General features: G+C 40.0%; 1 protein-coding gene across 2 annotated transcripts; it reads right to left on the bottom strand.

The window, feature by feature from the left end:
* Positions 1-288: 288 nt before the first annotated feature.
* nek10 (NIMA-related kinase 10) lies at positions 289-23,098 on the bottom strand. 2 transcript variants are annotated; one of them, XM_085472204.1, is made up of 36 exons: positions 22,959-23,098; positions 22,723-22,819; positions 22,553-22,613; positions 22,286-22,416; positions 19,572-19,667; positions 19,402-19,486; positions 19,245-19,286; positions 19,067-19,145; positions 18,908-18,975; positions 14,325-14,404; positions 14,165-14,251; positions 13,735-13,959; positions 13,210-13,349; positions 12,217-12,278; positions 11,978-12,049; positions 11,828-11,892; positions 11,558-11,660; positions 11,287-11,415; positions 11,037-11,174; positions 10,902-10,947; positions 10,462-10,583; positions 9,634-9,736; positions 9,480-9,555; positions 8,895-9,024; positions 8,728-8,798; positions 8,137-8,344; positions 7,897-7,987; positions 7,749-7,817; positions 7,401-7,446; positions 7,193-7,230; positions 6,972-7,072; positions 6,682-6,792; positions 3,110-3,215; positions 2,927-2,970; positions 2,466-2,521; positions 289-1,113 (listed from the first exon to the last, which is right to left on the bottom strand). In XM_085472204.1, exons 2-36 carry the CDS (start codon positions 22,785-22,787, stop codon positions 1,077-1,079), a joined length of 3,183 nt encoding a protein of 1,060 aa, XP_085328330.1. In that variant the 5' UTR covers positions 22,788-22,819; positions 22,959-23,098; the 3' UTR covers positions 289-1,076. The 2 variants fall into 2 exon arrangements, with proteins under 2 accessions (XP_085328330.1, XP_085328331.1); XM_085472205.1 differs by lacking the exons at positions 289-1,113; positions 2,466-2,521; positions 2,927-2,970; ... (1 more) ...; positions 6,682-6,792; positions 7,193-7,230.

The following is a 23,098-nucleotide window of genomic DNA, read 5'->3' as shown; positions in this document are numbered from 1 at the left end:
AGATTAAGGAACTGACCTCCCAGCCCTTCACTGTGCTGGTTTCAGTCAATATGCAATTTATTGTTTATAAGATTGGGGAAACCTGCAGTCAGCTGAGACTGAAGAAGTCACTTGGATGAGTGACGAAACGTTTCTCCCACTGAAAACATCCAGATGAACAGAATCAACTTTTGGAGATCAAACCTGCACATTTTATGCACTAAATTCACCTTCAACATGAATAGCCCTCACAGCACATCAAAAGAATACACAATATTTATAGTAATATTAAAACATTACAGGCAGACATTTGCTGAATTAAATAATGTTTATTAATACAAACATTTAAATAGTTTTATACAGATAACAGTGAGTCAAAGTGCAAAAGAAAGCTTTTCTTCAGCTGTCAGTCATATTTTAGATCTTCTTTATAGTAAAAATGCTGATTGAGTGCATTTTATTACAGTGCAAAACATTTGACCTGTTTTTTTTTTTTCTTTCAAATCCAGTCAAAAATTGTGATATGTAGAATTAAGGTCAATGTGCTGCATCTTATCAGTTCTTAGAAAGCAAACAAGGTCACTGTGGCTTGCAGCCACTAGAAAAACACATGCTGTGACATGCAGTGTCTGGGCCTGAGAGTATAAAGTGCTTCAAAAAAAGCATTTTAAACAAGTTTTAAATTTTGATTTTGAACTGAGAATAGAATAACTGTCAGTCTCAAACTTAATTACATCCGTATCTATCTGTAGATATGTATATATATTCATATATAATATATCTTTGGAAATTCATACAGTCACTTCACATTTATGGGAAAAAGAGACAACAATAATGCCTGAGATCAAAAGAGTAGGTGACAACATGACTATGAGCACTGTGGTAAAATATCACCGTAATCATGTTTATGTGCAAACAAATTAATGTATGCATTTACTACTTTTATATTCTTTTTATGTTCAATGAGAATATGTTTTGTAATGAGGGTTGGGATAAATGTTCATTAGATTTCAAGCAGTGTTGAAGTATCATTGTGAACTCATTCTTCTCCAAATAAATTTAAAGTTTGAGTTTTTAGGGATGAGTGAAGATAACTGTTACTTTTTTTCTTGGTCATTTCTTTTCTTTCTGAGCCTAAAAGAAAAAAAGAAAAAAAAGAAAAATGAGAGAAATCTTTATTTCATTTCAAACAACTGTCCCACTAAACTTAGTTTGGAATAACAAAAGGAAAAGAGACTAACATACGGTAAAAGTTTCAGATAATGGCCCCATTATATATATAAGTAATCTCTGAACCAAATGCTCAGGCTTCAGACTGCCTTAAACACTCAGTTTGAAACAGTTTTTTTCTACTCCTTTCTATGTTTCTACTTCTGATGTAAAATAGACTGGATATCCCTAATATCCATACACAGTATCCATAATCACATACTGTGTATGCTACCGTTGTATAGAGTGTAATATCTTACTTCTTTTATATTTGTTTGTAATTTATTTGTATTTTTTGTATTTTCCTACTGATATTTGTACCTGAGCTGAGGTATTATCTTAATATGGTCTTCTCAGTCATTCAGCTGCAGTTATAAATACAGAAGCCCCACCCGCCTACGGTTCCAAATTTTTGCTTGAGAGGGGCAACCAATCAAAAGAAAACTTGTTCAAAGGAGTCAATGTTAAAATAGCTAGTTTCAGACAATGGATAAACTGAGGGACTGCAACAAGGCCCAACATAAGACAAACAAAGAGTTGTTTTTTTTTAACTGTAAATCATGCAAAAATAAAGAGTTGAAAATCAGCATAATAGTTCATTTACATTTTGTAGCCACAGAAACAAAGCAATAGCCTCTGTAGAAACTATCCTCACCCTCACTTATCTTAACTGCACTACTGTATAGCTCTGTGTAAATAATCATTCTGTACATTCGATAATCTTTAATCCTACAACTGTTTACAACTTGCATAGTTCCCATTTCTGTATAGCTGTATATCTCAGATTCTGTAAAGTTATTTATTTCATATTCTGTATAGTTTTTCATATTTATATCCTGTTCATAGCCTGTACATAGCTTGTACTCACTACAGCCTGTACATACTTATAGTTATAGAATATTCACAACATACTTCATACCGTGTACATTATAACATACCATAATAGACCCATTTCTGTAATATACTCACATATCTATATTATTGCTAATATATATTGTAATATATCTATATTACTAAAGCACTTCTGGATGGATGCAAACTGCATTTCGTTGCCCTGTACCTGTGCATGTGCAATGACAATAAAGTGTAATTCTATTCTAATTCTATTCTATTCTATTCAATTACTGCTATTGAAATGAAATTCATTAAAGGTTTGTGTGCGCTGAACAAGACAAGTGATGATAATAATGAATTGTCTTGAACTAGTTTTTAGAAAAGCTCAAGCGCTAGATTTTGTGAGTCTAATGATTCAGTTAAATACATCATTTCCAGTTTACCTGCTGTTTGTTGGTTCATAGTAGCTGTTCTCATTCAGCAGTTCCTCAATGATCGCCTGAAAACATTCGAACAAAACACCATGTCAGAGGCCGCAGACAGAAGTTCAGTATCATGATGAAGTTGAAATTAAAACACTGTTCCAAAATGAGACCCATCTGTGGGAGAGTCAACACCTGCAGTTGTAAAGTAATACAGATCCATAAAATTGAATTTTAATGAAATAATAGTTGGCACTATGCCATCAGCAAACTATTTATTCTCTGAATAAATTTGTTGTTCACCAACCAGCCTACATTGGCACTATGCCTCTGCAGGAGGACCTACACGACATTTATACAAACAATAGTTTAATTGTTTTTCAATGCAGTTTTACATAGACTTATATGCCAAATATGACTTTTATTTTTAGCTAGCAAAAATTGTTCCTATTAGAAAGATTCCTGAGTTTCTCACCACCAACCTGCATCTGGTGATATGTAACTCCATCTCTGAGATTCACATCAACTGTCAACACAAAGAAGAGACAAAGTATTTATTTATTTATTTTTACATCAGAATTAACTTGCAATTCTACTTCTGCATAAGATGCTCTGCTTGTCTTTTACTGGAAATTTATGGTGAAGTTGGGCACTGATGGCACTACCTGTGCTGTCAGCGGTATGGATGTCTCCCGTGAAGTGGTGGATCCAAGGCCACCAATCTGAACTGATTGAACCAAATGCCATCAGCTCTGGAGACGCCTGGACGAGCTGAGAGCCAAGAAGAGGAGAGACAAACACCGTTAAGTTCTGCCTGATTTTATGAAGTGATTCTTACAAGACATTTGTAAGGTACACCAGCACAGAGCAAGACTTCCTGTAAACTGAGTACTGGAACAAAGTAGACTCAACTGTATGCAATAAAAAAAGATTTTTAAGAAATATTTCATTTTGATTGTGCAGAGAGCTCCTCAGTTTCTGACTCTTGAGTTATTTTGCACGGTGATTTCAGTGATTTCACAAAGCTTTTAAGGTTGGTGTTAATGCCCTCTTTTATGAGATATGTTTAAACGTCTCTGAAATTAGTTTAAAAAATGTCCAGTCCAAAAATGTCTCACATTATCAGATCATTAAAGAAAGAAGCTTTACAGTAGAAGTTGTGCCAAGCTAATAAAAATGTTCTGTACTCAGGCTATGCTTTAATCTTCCTTGTAATTACAGGGAGAGATGCTTACTATTTAATATCATCTATGAATGAACTGAGAGCAGATTTATCACGAGACATTGTTTATCAGGTAACCTAGCCATTGCTGGTCTCATGTTTTTATTTTTCATTAATCATGGCAGCAGAAGAGACACAGACAGGTGAGCTCTGATCTCATAATGAAAATATTTTGCCATTGGTTCAGGAGCTGAATTAAAATTCATGCAGGAACATGTTTTTGATGGTAGACTTAAACATCACTCTGTTATCAAACTCCTTCCCTGTGGTTTATCATATCATGAAAGTGAAAGTTCAGAGCTACAGGACCTCAGGTGTGGCTTTAAAATAGCTGACAGCAGCTTCTATGGTGGGTATATTAAATGTGTTCTGGCGGCCTAGCACACATGGAATGAAGTCATAAACTGCATCCATCGAGGAGCACGGGGTGCACTGCAGAGTGAAACAATGCTGGCTTTGTGTGATGTTATGATTTTGATTTTTTTTTTTTTTTTACATCAAGATGGTGAAACTGCAAAATGAAAGCATTCCTTCACAGAGCTGTGTTTAAGAAGCTTTTACTGCAGTAGTTACAGTAAATGTAGCCCAGACATGTTCTGTTGTATCTGTTGTAATCTTCTTGTTTGATATTTGTCTTATGCTTCTGAGTATTTTCCTTTCTCACATCTTTCGCCTGTTCTGTGTGAGTTGCCTTCATGTTTCTACATCCTTCCAGTTTTTTTTTTTTTTACAGTGCTTTGGAGAAGTATTTCCCTCCTCTCTGAATTCATGAATTCATAAAATCAAGAAATAAATCAAGAATTATTTAAATAGAACCTGACAACAATCTCAAAAAATACACAATCTAAATAAACTTAAGAACAGATGAGAAACACAGTTATAGACATTTATTAATCTAAAGAGGCTCACAAAGCTACTTCAAGGCTTCGGGACTCCAGTAAACCACAGTGTAAACTACTCTCCCCAAATGGAGAAAACTGGTGAACCTTCCCAGCCAGCCTACAAAAATTACACCAACGGTGTATCGATATCTTATTCAGGAAGTCACAGAAGAATCCAGAACAACATCTAAAGAGATTCAGGCCTCATTTGCCTCAGTGAAGGTCGAAGTTCATGATTCAACAATAAAAAACAGACTAGACAAAAATGACATCCACGGAGAGTCCAAGGAGTAAAACCACAGTGACTAGAAATAACTCAAAGGCTTGTCTAACATTTTTTGAAAAATCATATTGATGATTTTGGGGAAATTTTTGTTTAACCAAGAAGTCTAACTTCTTGGAAGGTTTGATTGCCGTTAAATCTGGTGTAAAACGAACAGCATTTCATTTAAAGACCAATATACCAGCATCAGAATTATGATGCTTAAATGCTCTCCAACGCGTTTTAATTAAAACAATTCTACCAAGAAGATTCCTTCACGGTGATGTGAAAGACTCACAGTCAGTTATACCAAACTCTTGACTGCAGTTTTTGTTGCCAATAGTGGCACAAGCAGTTATTAGGCGTAGGGGCCATTTCACTTTCACACAGGGCCAGGTGGGTTTGGATAACTTTTGTTCCCTTAATAAATGGAATCATCATTTAAAAACAAAATGTTATATTTACTCAGGCTGTCTTTGTCTACTATTAAAATTTGTTTTATGAGTTAAAGCAGGCAGCATGGTGGTTAGCATTGTTGCCGCACAGCAAGAAGGTAATGAGTTCAATGTCCCTCAGTGCGTGTGAGTGGTTGTCTCTGTGTGTTAGCCCTGCGACAGACTGGTGACCTGTCCAGGGTGTACCCTGCCTCTTGCCCTATGACAGCTGGGATAGGCTCCATCAACCCTGAAAAGGATGAGTGGATGGATGGAGTTAAATCATGTAATATGTGTCACACAAGTGTGACAAATACAGACACACAATCAAAGAAACCAGGAAGGGAGCAAAAATAATTTCTTTTTTTTTCTCTCTACTGAGTTCAAATCAAGCTTATTATCCCTCTCCCTGGTTTGTGTCCAGGCTCAGCTCCTGGAAGATGACCTTCAGGAAGGTGATGCACCAAAAACCTCCTAGTGATTCCTGGAGTTGCTTGCAGATTTCTACATTTACCTGTAGATTTTCATGTTTGTCACATTTGCCTGTAGTTTTTCATACTCACTAACGACTACCCGAGTAGCAGTACCACTGGATTAAGCGTATGGCAAATTGGAAATGGGGAAGGGATTGCCTTGGAACCTCAACCTACATGTTTCAAAAGGTGAAACATTTCCTTTAAAGGTGAATGTTCTCAACTTCTGTTTTGCATCATACAGACAACTCTCTCACTTCCATTCAAACTATTAGCAATAGGCGACTGACCAAAGCAATCACATAGGTTTTTGCCAACCAGTTGGGGAATACAGATTTTTCCCTAGCGACATGTGGTTGCCAGAGGGTTATTGACTGGTCTCTAGGCCTGCAAAACTAGGGCCTTATTCATTTGATCTAACATTGTCACCAAGATCACACCACATGTTCAAAATGACAGCAAAGTTAGCATCACATGTTTTGTGGTCACATGTCTGGAAAACAGTTTCACAGTTATGAAAACAAGATATCTGTTACAAAGCCATTATTGTGCCACATTATGTTTCACAATGACTCATTGTTTTGCTATTTGTTATTAATGCAGCATGCCCCTCTCCCTCATAGGGCTGCGTTTTGCCTTTTCCCTAAAAACTCAGGCTGTGCATCAGGCTGTAGTCTGCTTACGATGCTTCGCTTTATTTTGAACTAGCTTTCAATCTGAAGCCTGCAGTTTTTCTTTAGTCCAATAAATATCTGATGTTTCCAAAGTTAGTGAATTGTGCTTATTCACATTCTGATCACAGAAATGTCAAAATGATCATGATTATGATTGCTGAGCAGTCCTACATTATGAAGGAAAATTATAAAGTACAATCACTGAATACAAATTCTGTCTGACCATATTTTCCAAGTTCCCTGCATTTTAACTTCAAGTGCAGTTCTGAATTATGAGTTGACAGTTCAAACCTTGCTGAGCTCCACTTTCAGGTTGTACGGATCGCTGCCAAATTGGAAGAGAGACTTTTTAAATCTTTCAACAAGGCGCCGTTTAATGTGGTGGTGTGGAGCTGGTGGAAGCTGGAAATTAAATAAATGCAGGTTATTACCAACAAATACAAATCTAACCACTGCTGACAAAATATTCCTCATGGGTTGATCTCAGCTGGACCAAATAGTCCAACTGATAGAGTGTTTCTGTGACTGCATTTATAATTTTTGAATCAAGAGATTCAGCAAACATTTCTTTATGCCTTTACTTGAGTGATGAAGATGATTTTGTGCAGCTGCACCAGAAGCCTCTGAATTGGATCATCAATCTGGCGAAGCTTCTTCTGGGAGACGCAGATTCCTGCTGACACTGAGGTTAGAGCAAAACCAACAAACTGACTGATGAGTGCTAAAGAAAGCCATGTAGGCTCATTTGAAAGGGTTTCTGTAGTCTGAGAGGTCAAGCAGTGCCATAAAGTCAAAAAATTACCCGGTCTTGGTTTCACCTTTGCAGCTGCAAAATCCCCACTGGGAAAAACAGCAAATCACAAACGTGATTCAGTTTGCTTGTGTTTACCAACAAACATTTACACGTTCTTCAAGTTCAAAGGATGAGCTCAAGACTGCTACCACATACATTAAGCCCAGAGCTTACATAAATCATACAGCTGGAAATGTGTTCAATGTGTTAAACTTACCTGACTAAAATATGATCAGGGGTAGCACAGGCAGCTGACTTTGAGCCTTTGATTAAAGATAAATAGTAAAACAAATGGGGTTTGGGGTATAATTAGTGAGCAAAATCCACAACAACCAACAGAAAAATCTAAAGCAGTGAGAAGAAATGAGAAAATAAATGTTTATAAATGAAAAAAGGCTTTGAATCCCTAAATGGCACCACAACAACTAACAGTAGTGAGGCATCATCAGGTAAAGTAAACATGCCTGTGAATATTTGGATGTATGAAAAACACAAAAAAAAGTATCTTTGAAGTAAGTAATAAAAATGTGATCATGTGCATTATCACAGCTTTGACACCACTAACCGTAGTGTTTCCCTGTAGAGTTGGTGGTAGTGTCTGTGCCTGTTTCAATATCTTCATCAGGGCCGTCATCTAAGCACACACGCACAACATGTTAGCATTGTGTCTTCACACCTTTCACAGTCTGAGCAGTATAAAGATACCCAGATACCCTGAGCGAGTCTCTGCTCTCTGCTGTGGTTTGAGCTGCAGGCTGTAGAGGAGCATGAAGGTGCATATTCAGTCTTCATCATGGGTGTTTCCTGTAAAATATGAAGCACCATTTTAAATCTCTGCAGGCTAATAATATATTTATTTATAAGCACTACAGCACAGTACAAACGTTCATCAGTCTGTATTTAACATTTATAAAGTGAAGAGTCTTTTTCTGATTTCAAAGAACTGAATTCACCTGTGACATGTTTGAGTAAGAGCAGGTCACCCTAATTTTATCTCTTTCTAGGAAAAACCTCTGTGCTCGTTTCCTGTCTCGCTCTGCTTTTCTTTCCAGTGAATTCTGGGAAGTGTAGAGTCCATCCATCAGCTTCATCATGAGGTCAGAGATCCTGGAACTCACAGCTATAATGTCCGGTCTCAGATCTGGATCTGGATTTAAACACCTGACAGGACATCACATCACAAAGTAAAGTGCTGAATAAATTTATTAAATAATTGATTGTTCTGTTATTTCTTATTTTATTTCTTATTTTTCCACATGGATAATACATGTAAACACTAATACATTTAAATAAATTGCAACTGTTGTGGTGCTGGACTTCCTACCAGGGCTAATCCTGAGACCTCGTCCTTAGTGAATGCTTTTAAGTTAAACATGCATCAGTTAAGAAAATCTAGTAGAAACAATAGAGGAACCAGAAAGCCAAAAATTGAGATGCTGTGTAAAATCTAAATAAAAATCCTCAAACACAGATTCCAGAAGCCAATGACTGAATCAATGAAGCCAGATTGATTGATTGATCTTCTGTATACAGTCTATGCTCACCATTTGATCATGTCGATGACTCTCTCTGAAAAAGTACCTTCTTCAATTGGCTCATAATCGGCCTCCACAATCTGCCAGCAGAGAATTAGAGTGATCAGTGACTGACAGTAGAAAGTAAATATATGAAGTTAGGCATAAAATGTGAGTCTTGTGTGTCTCCATGCTACCTTGCTGGCCAGTGACAGCATATTACTGCTGTAGAATGGAGGCTGTAAAGTGGCCATCTGGTAGAGGATGCAACCTAAAGCCCAGATGTCAGCTTTCTCTCCATACGGCTCGTTTTTCACTATCTCTGGGCTAAAAACACATCACCACACTGAAAATCTTGAGTCATGAGGACCATTCATGCAATAAATCTCTGAATGAAGCCACAAAATCTGACGATGATCACAGAAGATTAGAAGGACCCCACAATTTGACAAGGAAAAAGAAAGTGTATGTGAATCGGACAGCATTATAGGAATATAATCACACAGCAATGGATTCTAAACTCTAAAACTCAAGTTTAGGCCTCGACTTTTTACCTGAAGCCAAATTGAGGCTTAATTCTAATGACAACCATCGTATTTAAAACCTCTAATTGGAGGAGAGTTCCCACAGTTGTTTATGTGAGCAGATTTCTGTTCCCTCAGCTCGATTAACACAAAACAAGTGTACACAGCCAGGAATAACATAATAACTTTCCAGCTGTTTCTTTAATAGGCTGTAATAAAAGACAAAAACAGCTGAACGTTTGGACTTAACTTCCTCACCAGGAGTAAAGGATGGTGCCAACCACTGATGTGAGCTTGCTGTTCTCCTCCTTCTGCTTAGCTAGGCCAAAGTCAGCTTCAGGTAGAGGAAAGACAAGAGTTAAACTTTTCATATGACGAGATGTTCTGTGGGGAAACCTAACTGCACACTCACTGATGGTGACTTTATCTTTCTCCCCTAGCATGATGTTGTTTGGCGTCAGGTCACGATGGACTATCCTCTTCTCCTTATGCAGGTACCTCAATGCCAGAGACATCTGAAGGAACATGGAGAAATTATGTTCATTTCAATGCTAGAAGTGCTTTGGGAGTTGTGGCTCATCCATGTGTGTCTCATTTGCTGAGTGAAAATTATTGCCATTCATTTTGGCTATTATCAAAAACAATCAAAAACCAGTTTGGCAGCCAGGGTTTCTGTTCCTTTGAGTTTTGAACGAATATGTGAGTTTGGGTTTTTGCTTTGGTGTTTAAAGTTATGATTTTTATGTTTTGCGGGGTTATTTTTATTTTACACTCTAATATTTTGTTGTACCTAGGCTCTAGTTGCTGTTTCTTGCATTTTAGTCCCCTTGGGTGTTTCTTTTCATCCTTCTGTGTTCCCTAGGAGTTAGTTCATCTATGTTGAGATTTTTTTTTTCTTTATTCATGTTTTCCCCTTTCAGTAATGGTCCATTATTCACTTCCTGTTTAATCCCATGTCCTCTTCTGTCTTCACTGGAGTTTTACTTCATCCCTTGTGACTGTGTTGATTGTGTATGGCTGAGTCTAATTTTCATTAGCTCTCAATTTCTAGGTTTCAGTTTAATTGTGTTTTCTATTAAGTTTGTTCTTAACCACAAAAAGGTAATGGTAAATGGCAAATGGCCTGTGTATAGCGCTTTACTCTGTGGACCCTGTGGGAAGTGTCAAATTAGTCAGGCGGTAGACAATCAGACTTCATGCAGTACAAGCAGTTTACAAAGCACTTACTAGCATTTGTTACCTGTATGAATATATTCCAAAGTCTGTCTTCGGTGAACTGCTGCTGTTTTTCCTTCAGAGAGTTAAAATGTTCAGCCAGTGGTACTCCCTCAATCAGTTCCATCACAATGTACAGCTTGTCACCTAAAATGGACATTATGATAAGTGTGTTTGGCCTTTTGCTGTTTTTTTCTTCTTTAAAGGGGACTTATTATATGCTCTTCCTTAATTTCCTTCAGATTCTTGCCATTATACCTGTGGATGTTCATGTTAAACATGACTACAGTTACAGATAATGAACCCAGTAAGTAAGTAATCCCTGTGAGTTTTTGGCTCACGGGGATTACAGGGATTATGAATCAGGAAAATATCCTTTAGTAGAGCCTGAGAATAACAATATGGACCTCAAGACAATCAAATAGACTCCCTGTAATTTTCAGTTTCAGAGTTCATTATGCTCACCTTCCAGAAAAGTCCTGTAATATTTAACAATGTTCGGGTGTGTCATCTAGAGATAAATAAGCAACACATTAACTTCCAACATGTAATCATACTGTCCAAATACAGTTCACTTGTGATTTGTATTGAGCCAAGTGCCTGTTCTTTGATGATTGTGAGCTCTGAGATGATTTTCTCCACATTACTGTCTCTGGACTTCTTGTCTTTGCCAAATGCAGGGTTGTGTAGATTCACCTCCTTCAACGCTAGGATGTTCTGGCCGCTCTGTTTTTGGACCTGTCATCAAACCAATAAATTTGAAGTAAATTTAAAAAGAAAAGATGCAAAACATCACAACCAACTCCAAATTTGGTCACTCTTGATTATGTTTCCTGTTACTGATGTTTACCTTAAAGACACTTCCAAAGGCCCCGGTGCCCAGATGGTCCAACACAGAGTAGCCACTGATCACTCTGAGAGGAGGTCGGTTCTGGTCCACTGTCTCAATGCCTTCTCTCAGATTGTCCAGTTCCTCTTTCTGCATTGAAAACACAAAAACTTTGTTTGTTTGTCAGTTTACCTCATTTATTTTACCCCACGGCAGTCAATGTTTTTCCTTTTTTCCCCAACTCCAAAACAGCTGAATAAACAAATAAACTCATTTAGAAGCTATTTCTTACAGTGTAGAGTGAAACTTTGGTTTGCAGGCCCTCATAGGCAGCGAGGTCCCGCACATAATGTCCAACATCAATAAACAGCTCAAAGAGGTCTGTGGGAAAGAGTCTGTAATGGATAAAAGATCACAAAACGGCAGTGGAAAGCAATAATGAGACTTCTTTCCCTGGCAGTGTTCCAACAGTAGCTCATTTTAAAACAATTCATCCACTTCATGAACTTAATGTTAGACAGTTTCTGTTATATTTTAAAACTTTTTAATGCCGTTTCATCACCTCTTAAACAGATGTCTATTTCTTTCCACACTAAAGAGAAATCGGAGCGCCCGGAATGCATAGCACTGCCAGTACACAAACAGATATGTTATTTCCTATAATTATAACATTTAGATTATTATGCAATTTGTTACATATAATAGCATATACCTGTAAAGAAGTGATTGTTTGTCCAGAGTCACATGGTATAATCAACTTTGCAATTATATAGATGCCATTTTCCTAAGAAAAGAAGGTCAAATGTAACTAACGCAAAAACATATACATGTGTTTTTATTTTTATTTATTATAGCTCATGCTTTTACATATTTCTCTCTGGTAATAGGATCAAGAGTAAAAGCACTCTCATTTGATTAATACGTGCTCTTCCACTAAGAACCCTTCTTTACCTGAACAATGTGGTGAGCAGATGTGTCATCTAGACTCATCTCAGTCAGAGCTGTACAGCAGGCTGAAAGGGGGATTAAAGGGATAGAATTTAATTTAAGAACTCATATACACAATCACAGAGTCCTAAATAGTCTGGATTACAGATGTAAATATTTATATGACTCTCTAAAAAACCAAAAGGCCAGAAGGAAACACTGTGTTTGAAATGTAAATCTTAAGCTTTCCCTATTGATACTTCTCGGGGCATGCATGTTTGGAGTGAGCAAGAACGAGTTCTGCTTTATGTTAGAGTCATCAGACGTTTGAAAACAGGAAATTTACAACCACTTCCTGTGCAATTACAGACAGGGTTAGTCAACTCTCTGCAGTCGTCATTGTCTCATGTCAGGAAAAAACTGTTTACATCCTCAGTAACTGATAAGACTGGGGTAGCATTTTCTTTTTGTGCAGTAGGGACAAAAAATGCTTTATCATAAACTCTCTGAGACAGAGGTGGAATAAATGTCCGCTTCTGTCCCTACGCAGACCTAGGGACAGGGATCATTGGAACGTATCGTAACTATATGTAAATTCCTAACCATCACAAAGGTACAAATATGTTCCCAAGCAGTAAAAGTTTCATATTTCCACCATTTCTTCCAGATTTTAAGATGTATTATTAGTAGATGACCTGTGTTTTTACCCCAAGCGTGTTCTTGGGTTGAACTTTCCCACAGGCTTTGTTCTCCATGTGACTGATTTTATAATAGAAGTCTTTCACTTATAAAACCTGTTTTTCTCCAATTTCCACTAATGAGTACTTTATAAGTTTATAAATTAATATCATTAAAAATAAATAAATATATAATATTCTCACACAGAAAAGCTGGTGGGTACTTTGGTGGATTCAAACCCAGGACTTTCTTACTGTGGTACTAACCACTGCTCCACCATGCCACTGAGCAACACAGTACCCAGAAATAAATTGTGTGATATGCAGCGTATACCCTGACCTGACTGGAGCGCGATCGTGTTGTCCACCACCTCCTGAGGGCTGAGCTCCTCCCTCATGTGCTCTCTCTGGATGCGACCGGCTGCGTTGGCACTGGAGAGCGCCTCAATGGACGAGCGGTCGGTGATGTACCGCCTGTCACTGTGTGAATGATTTTGTGCCTTATTTTTTGGCACTGTGACTGTTTTAAGCCTGAGAACAAAGCTGTTTAATGCTGTTCAGTCAGCTAAAGTTACAACCTCCATCATTAGCTATGAAATATTGGATGAGATTATGTTGCAGACAAACGGAAAGCATTTTTTTTCTAACCAGCAAAGATGTGAAAGGATAAAAAAAGGATAGAAAAATATATGAGGTAATAAACTCCAGACAGATTCATCAGCAATATTTGCTGATCTGTCCCTTCAAAGACAAGGATCACACTGAAAACTAGTGAAAACAACTTACAGACTATAAATGTTCAAACTGAGAGCTAACTGTTGTAATCTAAACTTTAAATACATTGTACTCGCTCATTTTCACGAACCTGTGGAGCAGCCGGAGGAGCTGCTGCACGCCACCCCAGCTTCTGATCTCCACCCTGATGTCGGGGTCCTCGCAGAGCTGGACCAGCACCCAGGTGACACTCCATAGCAGTTTCAGGTGCTTGCCATGCAACAGACTCAGCAGTACTGGCAGACCGTCCAGCTCCCTCACCTGAGCCCTCACGAGCTGAACCGGGCAGAGCAGCCTCAACAGCTCCGCACTCATTCTGGACGAAGTTTAACCCCAATATTATTTATGTTAAGTGAATATAACTTGATACTTGCAGAGATAATATACACTATTATTCTTTACAGCTCTATTTTATTTGTCTGTCTATGTTTCTGTCCAGATTTTATGACTGTATATCAGCACTAACGGGTGAAAAAACCTTTTCCATAAATTAGAATAACAACTTAGTAGTGCTTTCTTACCTCTTTGACAGGAGGTCGTATTCCTGAAGTATTACAAGGAGGCTCTCCACTATCAGTAGCTTCCCAATCTCCTCTTTAAATTCTATGCTACAGAGAAGAAAATCTTGTAACAGATGAAATCGTCCTTGTATGTATAGTCTTCGGTGCAACATTTACTTACCTCTCAGCCAAAGTGGTGAGTGCTAGCAGGGCTCCCAGTAGCACACTGCTATCAGTTGTCGAGAGGAGTTTTGCCATAGTCTACCACAGTCAGAGTTGGTATTCATTTACAAAAGGAAATAGAAATAAAGAGATGGCAAAGTGTCATCAATCCTCATTAGTACTTTCCCAAATGACAAAGCATTGGGCAAAAAAATTAAGAAAAACCACACTGGTAAATCTATGCTTCTTCCCTCACCTACAGCCTTGATCTGTGGGTAGTGACTAAAAAAAATATCGGATCGCAGATACAAGCAATAGGAATTAGCTTCCGGTGAAGGATGTCTGGACTCAAGAGATATATTTAAGAGCTCAGCCATTCAGGGGGGACTCAGAATGCAGCCTCTACTCCTCCACATTGAAAAGAACCAGTTGAGGTGGTTCATGTATCTGACCAGGTTGCCTACTGGACACCTCTTAGGTCAGGTCTTTTCTGCATGTCTAACTGGGAGGAAACTTTTTAAATAATGTTATCAGATGTAAAGCAAAAAAAAAAGTAGTAACAGTAAAATTAATAGTAAAATAACTATATATATATATATATATATATATATATATTTTTTTTTTTTTTTTTTTTTTTTTTTTTTTTTTTAAACACCCAGCACGCCCCTGCGGGCGGTTTATCCTTCAAGCTCGGGTCCTCTACCAGAGGCCTGGGAGCTTGAGGGTCCTGCGCAGTATCTTAGCTGTTCCCAGGACTGCGCTCTTCTGGACAGAGATCTCCGATGTTATTCCCAGGATCTGCTGGAGCCACTCGCCTAGCTTGGGAGTCACCGCACCTAGTGCTCCGATTACCACGGGGACCACCGTTACCTTCACCCTCCACATCCTCTCGAGCTCTTCTCTGAGCCCTTGGTATTTCTCCAGCTTCTCGTGTTCCTTCTTCCTGATATTGCTGTCATTCGGAACCGCTACATCGATCACTACGGCCGTCTTCTTCTGTTTGTCTACCACCACTATGTCCGGTTGGTTAGCCACCACCATTTTGTCCGTCTGTATCTGGAAGTCCCACAGGATCTTAGCTCAGTCATTCTCCACCACCCTTGGGGGCATCTCCCATTTTGACCTCGGGACTTCCAGATTATACTCGGCACAGATGTTCCTGTACACTATGCCGGCCACTTGGTTATGGCGTTCCATGTATGCCTTGCCTGCTAGCATCTTGCACCCTGCTGTTATGTGCTGGATTGTCTCTGGGGCATCTTTACACAGCCTGCACCTGGGGTCTTGCCTGGTGTGATAGACCCCAGCCTCTATGGATCTTGTGCTCAGAGCTTGTTCTTGTGCTGCCATGATTAGTGCCTCTGTGCTGTCTTTCAGTCCAGCTTTGTCCAGCCACTGGTAGGATTTCTGGATATCAGCCACCTCCTCTATCTGCCGGTGGTACATACCGTGCAGGGGTCTGTCCTTCCATGATGGTTCCTCGTCTCCCTCCTCTTTCTTGGGTTTCTGCTGCCTGAGGTATTCACTGAGCACTCGGTCAGTTGGGGCCATCTTCCCAATGTATTCTTGGATGTTCGTTGTCTCATCCTGGACTGTGGTGCTGACACTCACCAGTCCCCAGCCCCCTTCCTTCCGCTTAGCGTACAGCCTCAGGGTGCTGGACTTGGGGTGAAACCCTCCATGCATGGTAAGGAGCTTTCTTGTCTTTATGTCAGTGGCTTCTATCTCCTCCTTTGGCCAGCCTATTATCCCAGCAGGGTACCTGATCACGGGCAGGGCGTACGTGTTGATGGCCCGGATCTTGTTCTTACCATTCAGCTGACTCCTCAGGACTTGCCTGACCCTCTGCAGGTACTTGGTGGTTGCAGCTTTTCTAGCGGCCTCTTCATGGTTCCCATTCGCCTGCGGGATCCCCAGGTACTTGTAACTGTCCTCTATGTCTGCAATGTTGCCTTCTGGTAATTCAATCCCCTCAGTTCTGACTACCTTCCCTCTCTTTGTTACCATCCGACTACACTTCTCCAGTCCGAATGACATTCCAATGTCATTGCTGTATAGCCTGGTAGTGTGGATCAGTGAATCGATGTCTCGTTCACTCTTGGCATACAGCTTGATGTCATCCATGTACAGGAGGTGGCTGACAACTGCTCCGTTCTGTAGTCGGTATCCGTAGCCAGTCTTGTTAATGATCTCACTGAGGGGGTTCAGGCCTATGCAGAACAGCAGTGGGGACAGAGCATCTCCTTGGTAGATCCCGCACTTGATGGTTACTTGTGCTATGGGCTTGGAGTTGGCCTCTAGTGTTGTACGCCACATCCCCATTGAGTTCCTGATGAAGGCTCTTAGGGTCCCATTGATCTTGTACAATTCTAGGCATTCCAGTATCCAGCTGTGGGGCATTGAGTCATAGGCCTTCTTGTAATCAATCCAGGCAGTGCACAGGTTGGTCAGTCTGGTCTTGCAGTCTCGGCTGACTGTTCTGTCTGGTGTTTTGCGCCTCTGGTATTCTTGCCAATCCCTTTCTGTGTCCCGCTCATGTATTGACCCATGTGCCTGTTCATCTTAGCCGATATGATGCCTGACAGGAGCTTCCATGTAGTACTGAGGCAGGTTATTGGTCGGTAGTTGGAGGGGACCGGTCCCTTCTTGGGGTCCTTGGGGATCAGGACCGTCCGACCTTCGGTTAGCCATTCCGGGTGTCTCTCGTTAACTAGCAGCTGGTTCATTTGTGCTGCCAGACGCTCGTGGAGTGCAGTCAGCTTCTTTAGCCAGTAGGCCTGAACCATGTCGGGCCCTGGTGCTGTCCAACTCTTCATACTGGAGACCCTTTCTTGGATATCTGCCACTGTGATGGTTACTGGACCCTGTGGTCTGCCCTCAGATCCACTAGCCACTGAGCATTGCCGTTATGGGTTGCGTCCTTCTCCCATATGCTCTGCCAGTATTGCTCCGTCTTCAGCCTTGGTGGTGCTGTTCTCTTATTGTTCCCTTGCCACTGAGAGTACACCTTTGCTGGTTCTGTGGAGAACAGCTGGTTTATTCTCCTGCCTTCTATCTCTCTGGTGTACCTCCTCAAGCGGCTGGCCAAGGCTATGAGTCTTTGCTTGGCAGTTTCCAAGGCCTTAGGTATGGACAGCTTGCTGTATTTCTTATGCACCTTCTTTATCGCACCTTTCTGCAACTCCGTTAGTTGGCTAACCTCCCTCCGTGCTACTTTGATCTTGCCCTCTAGCCTCCTTCTCCATGGAGGGTACTGCCCCTTGTGGCTGTTCAACTTGTAGCCAAGCATGCCGTATTGTAGATCAGCTTGTTAGTGTGGTTGTAGGTATCGTCCGTAGTGCTGCATTAACATCATCTAGCAGACCTTCTGAGGGTACTTCACGTAATCTTGGTAACCGACTACGGGGGATACAGGTTTCTATTTTTCAGGTCAGTTCCTCTCGCACTCAACTATCCTTCTCCTATCGCACTTGGGGCTATGTACCCAATCTCGGGTGGGGGTGATGATATCTCCCCCGGCGTCCTGACTCCTCCTTGCCATAGCATTTGTGTTGTACCTCGTCAATCTCTAGCTGTGAGAGCAGTCCCTTCTTTCGAATGTTGGAACACTGAGCTACTAGTTGTTTCGCCGTCATTGTGGATGTTGGATATCGAAGAATCCATAGGTCCCGCATCCTATTCATGTAGCCCCTTCCGCCGGGGTTACTTGCGTAGTAGCATTCCAATGCCCTGTTTTTGTCTCTTGCCCACCAATGCCTTCTTGTTCCAGTAGCCCACTTTTCGTCAGGGTGCCCTGGTTCCTCAACACCTGACGCGGACCTTGTTGATCCGGGCGACGTCCGAGCCGGCATGCCTTCATATTTATCTGTCTCGCTCATGTCTGCGGTAGGCTTGCTTAGCATAGGGGGTCTAGCCTTAGGACCCTTACTGGATACAGACGGCCCAGGCAGGAATCGAACTTGCGATCCTCTGTTCCAAAGGCATGTAGTCTAACCACTACACTATCCAGCTGCTATATATATATATATAGCTATATATATATATATATATATATAGCTATATATATATATATATATATATAGCTATATATATATATATATATATAGCTATATATATATATATATATATAGCTATATATATAATAATAATTGTAAAATTATTGTCAGCAGGAAAAAACTGAACTCATTATTGCCACTGTTAGCGTATTTTTCCATGGTTTAAACACAAATCATTTCCTGTTATGTTACAGAGTTAAACTCATCTAGAAGCACCTATTAGCTTGAAATGCCTCAAGGCACTCACTTTAACATCACTTTCAAACCATTATCCAAATTAACTGTAATTACAATGATCTCTGGGGTATAAAGACTGTTCATAAAAAATGCTAGTCTATTTTTTTTAAATGCGTAAAAAATGAATTGATTTCCCTCTAAATAACATTTTAAAAAGATTTTATACTTTTGTCACCAATGCCTGCAGATTTCCATCCAGAATTCTTTGAATGTCTTATGCGGACTCTCTCTGGTTTAACCCAGACATGCCAAAACAGTGACAACAAACAGCACACAGTCACAGATAACCTCGTCACAACTTATCACTTACCCTGTGAGCGCCATTCTCAATGACCCAGACTCTTTGATCCTGAGTGGCAGATAATTTCTGAAAGATGTCTGGAATACAGTCAGTTAATCCGCCATTGATAAGGACAATACAACTTATATTATCGGTGTTTCTCTGTGAGTCTGCCTTCACATTACTCACAGGTCATTGTGACCAGCTTCTGCGTGGCAAACGTCTGCTCCCCACACGACATATACAGAGCAGTGACAGACTCCATATACTGAGAGACAAAGGAGAGAAGGGTTCAGGGTGGCATCATATCACTGTGGGCAAAAGAAGCATTGTTTTTTTTTCTTCTTTTTTTACATTAGGCATTTACCCTGGCAAGTAAACTGATGCCTTGAAGCTCATGGAGGATTTTCTAAATCAAATAAAATAAAATCAGCATTTGTTGTTTTTATTTTGCAGAAATGTTTTTTCATTAAATTAAAAGCATAAAAAATTAAAGTTTGTTGTTTTGTTTTTTAAACTTGGACCTGATAGTGGGGATCTCTGATCAATAATCGCAGGCAGATGAGAACTCTAAGGACTGACTCAGGAGGTGCATGCTCAATCCATTCACTGTTGAAAGAGTAAATATTATCACAGAAGTTATCCGTATCTATTACAGCAGAAGAAATGTTTAAGTACTTCAAACATATTTCACCTGCACAGTCGGTTCTTGATCAAAGACACAAGGATGTCAGAGAACAGTTCATGCAACGGGTGGCTGCTGAAGCATCTTTGGTCTCTGTATGTTATGCTGGTAAATGACAGGAAAATTATGTACAATTAACTTTAAAGAACTACATATTGCATTTAATCCCTTAAAGAAATATTTCACTGTATAATTAATGTACAAACGCCAACATCAGAAAAGTTTGAAAGCATTTTAGTCACATTTAGGATTAGAATTTAACCTCAATACAGTTATTGTTTTCCCTGAAGTATAGAGAGGACTTAAAGCTGTCCAGAAACATTTCCTCTTTGAAAAGATCTGAATGTGGATATTACTTTTCTTAATTTAGCAAGCCACCCTTACATTTCCTTGCTCATTTAATATGTAAACTTAAGCTAACTGAAGACCTTTGGCTTTAGGTTGTTGAATCTAAAAACAAATTTGAAGGTACTTAATTTATATTGTGTGGTGTGGTGCTTCAAAAAGGAAAGGTTATTACATAGTTCGATAGCAACACTATTTAAACTGAATGCAATGCTACAGGAAGGTTAGTGCAATTATTTAGCTGGAACTTGCCTGGAGAAATCAATATCCAGTCAAGTTCCAAGTCAGGTTTATTACCCAATGAACCAGACTTAACATAAACAAGAAATCACGTAGAAAAAGCAGAAAGAGACAATATACACTGCTCAACATTTGAAAACATACCAGATATCAATGGAAAACATATTATGCTGGATATCTATACAGGTAGGGACTGGGTCCTGTGTTTGGAATGAAAGGATGCAATCGTTTTTAATGGGAATTAAAATTATTAACCTCCAGAGGGCTGAATTCAAAGATACTCTGAAAATTAAAGTGGAAAAAAATAATAGGGCCAATTAGTCTATTTTGACAAAATTTCATTGTAGGACTTAAAATGGTGCTTAGTAGCACCCACATGTCTGTATGCATGAACAAGTACATTGGAGCATGCTTCTAATGAGATGATGAATTGTGTCCTTGAGGATCTCCTCCTACATCTATACCAGGCTGTCACCGAGCTCTTGGACAGTCTGAGGAACAACCTGGTGGTGTTGGATGAACATAATATCCCAAAGATGTTCCTTTGGATTTAGATCAGCCAAGTGTCAATGGTATCAATTCCTTTATCTGCCATTACCCACTGCACCAGTGAAGGGTCTGAAAATGAGTCCAAGGGTTTCATCCTAATACCTAATGGTAGTCAGAGTGATGTTGCCTAGCTTGTAGAGGTCTGTGTGTCCCGTGTCAAAAATTGGCAGTTTGTCTTGTAGTCAGAAGGTTGCCAGTTCGAGCCCCAGCTTGGACAGTCTCTGTCGTTGTGTCATTAGGCAAGACACTTCACGTACCGCCTACTGGTGATGGCCAGAGGGGCTGATGGCGTGATATGACAGCCTCGCTTCTGTCAGTCTGCCCCAGGGCAGCTGTGGCTACAACTGTAGCTTGCCTCCACCAGTATGTGAATGAATAGTGGAATTGTAAAGCGCTTTGAGGGTCTCGAAAAGCGCTATATAAATGCAACCCATTAATATTACATAGATATGCCTCCCTGGACGATCACTGACCCACCACCAAACAGGTCATGCTGAATGATGTTACAGGCAACATAATTTGCTCCACAACCTTTTCCTGTTTGTCAAATGTGCTCAGGGTGAACCTGCTGTGATCTGTAGTACACCAGTCATGCACCTGCCAATTCTGGTATTCTATGGCAAATACTAGTTGGGCTCCACAGTGCTTGGAGTGAACACAGGGTCCACTAAAGGACATTGGGCCGTCAGGCCACCCACATTAAATCTGTTTCTGATTCTTTGGTCAGAGACTTTCACATCAGTTGCATGCTGAAAGTCATTTTGTAGCTCTGGCAGTGTTCATCTTGTTTCTCCTTGCACAAATGAGCAGACAGCAGTCCTGCTGATGGGCTAAGGATAAGTGACCTTCTCTGGCCCTGTCCAGCTCTTCGAAAGTAACTGCCTGTCTCCCTGGAATCTCCATGCACATGAGATTGTACTGGTGGACAAAGCACACCTTCTGGCAATGGCATGTAGCGGGGATCTCTGATCAATAATCCTGAAGGAGTTGGAACACCTGTGCAGCCTCTGTAGGGTCCAGGTATCACCTTGTGCTACCAGTAGTGACACTAGCCAAATGCAAACGAGTGAAAAAAACAGCAAGAAAAGATGAGGAGGGAAAAAATGTCAGCGGGATCCACCTGTGAAACCATTCCTATTTTGGGATTGTCTCATTGTTACTCCTCCAGGACACCGGTTGTTAATTTCATCAACAAAGCAGTACCAAAGCAGCTGAAACTGATTAACAACTCCCTCTGCCATTTTAATTGACCAGATCAGATCAGATCAATATCCCAGAAGTTTATCTGACTAAATGCTATACTTTGATCATTTTTTGAGCAGTGCAGATCACTGTCTTACAGAAAAACAGCTCTACCAGTATATCCACAGCTGAGATTAGTAGCACATGTTACTGAATCTTAGACAAAGTCAACCTACGAGTCTTTCATTTTCAGAGTCAACATAATAAAGGTCAACTGGGCCTCTAATGTATTAATTTTATGCATCTTACTTGTATTAGTATTCGAAAAGACTTGGACTCATAACTGTGTGCTTTGAGATTTTAGTTAATATTATTTCAGAGATTATGCGGTCCTTAGGAAATGTAACCTGAATTTGTCCAGTTCTGAGGCCTCATTGCTGATGTCACTCTCAAGCCTGTGTCTACTTGTGTTTTTTTGAGGAGGGATGGATCTGCTGGTTCCACTGCTGCATCCTTTACTGTGACTCAACACTGCCACCTGCAAACACAAGGAGTCTCACACCACAATAATACACACAGATAGGTAGCAATGTGAGCTGGTTTTTGGGGTCTGTTATTAAAATGTCTAGACATTCAGCCTTGGTGTGGTGTCATTTGTTGTTGTTGCTGTTCACCTCTTGTCTGGGACTGTTTTTGGCAAGCAGGGACTGGAGCCTCCTTAGATCACGAAATGCCCTATAAAACATGCTTATCAGGTGATTTGTGGTTTTCATATCACGGAGATGAGTTCTGAACTGGGTCAAGAACAATTAAATAACTGTAAGGAGAAGATAACCAAGCATACTTGCTGTGTGTTCCTATGGATTTCGGGGTCAGTTTTTCTTCTTGTTTCAATTTTTTAACAGACATTTTCAGCGTTCCCCGCTGCTTTCATTAGGAACCTGCGAAGCATTTTGGCACATATTCACATTTAGTCAGACATAAGAAACTCAGTGGCGACAGTGCTACCTCACACTGGCCAAAAACGACAGGTCCGCTGATAGAAGGCTAACAAAAAAAGTCGCGTTTATAGTCGCTTACCTTTCCCCCAGCAGCAGAAAGCTGATTTGGCCTATAGAAATTTGGCCTCATTAAATATCCTGAGTTAGTTTTATTCGAGCAACAGCAACTATACGAGCAAATAGTATTAGTCTATGTTGCTATGGTTACAACCGACGCGC

Source organism: Copadichromis virginalis, linkage group LG11, assembly GCF_057382275.1.
Source record: "Copadichromis virginalis isolate Kocher_CV1m ecotype Utaka linkage group LG11, C_Virginalis_male_GT1.1, whole genome shotgun sequence".
Classification (NCBI taxonomy): Eukaryota; Metazoa; Chordata; class Actinopteri; order Cichliformes; family Cichlidae; genus Copadichromis; species Copadichromis virginalis.
Note: the sequence above shows the minus strand (reverse complement) of the source record. Positions and strands in the feature narration are given on the sequence as shown.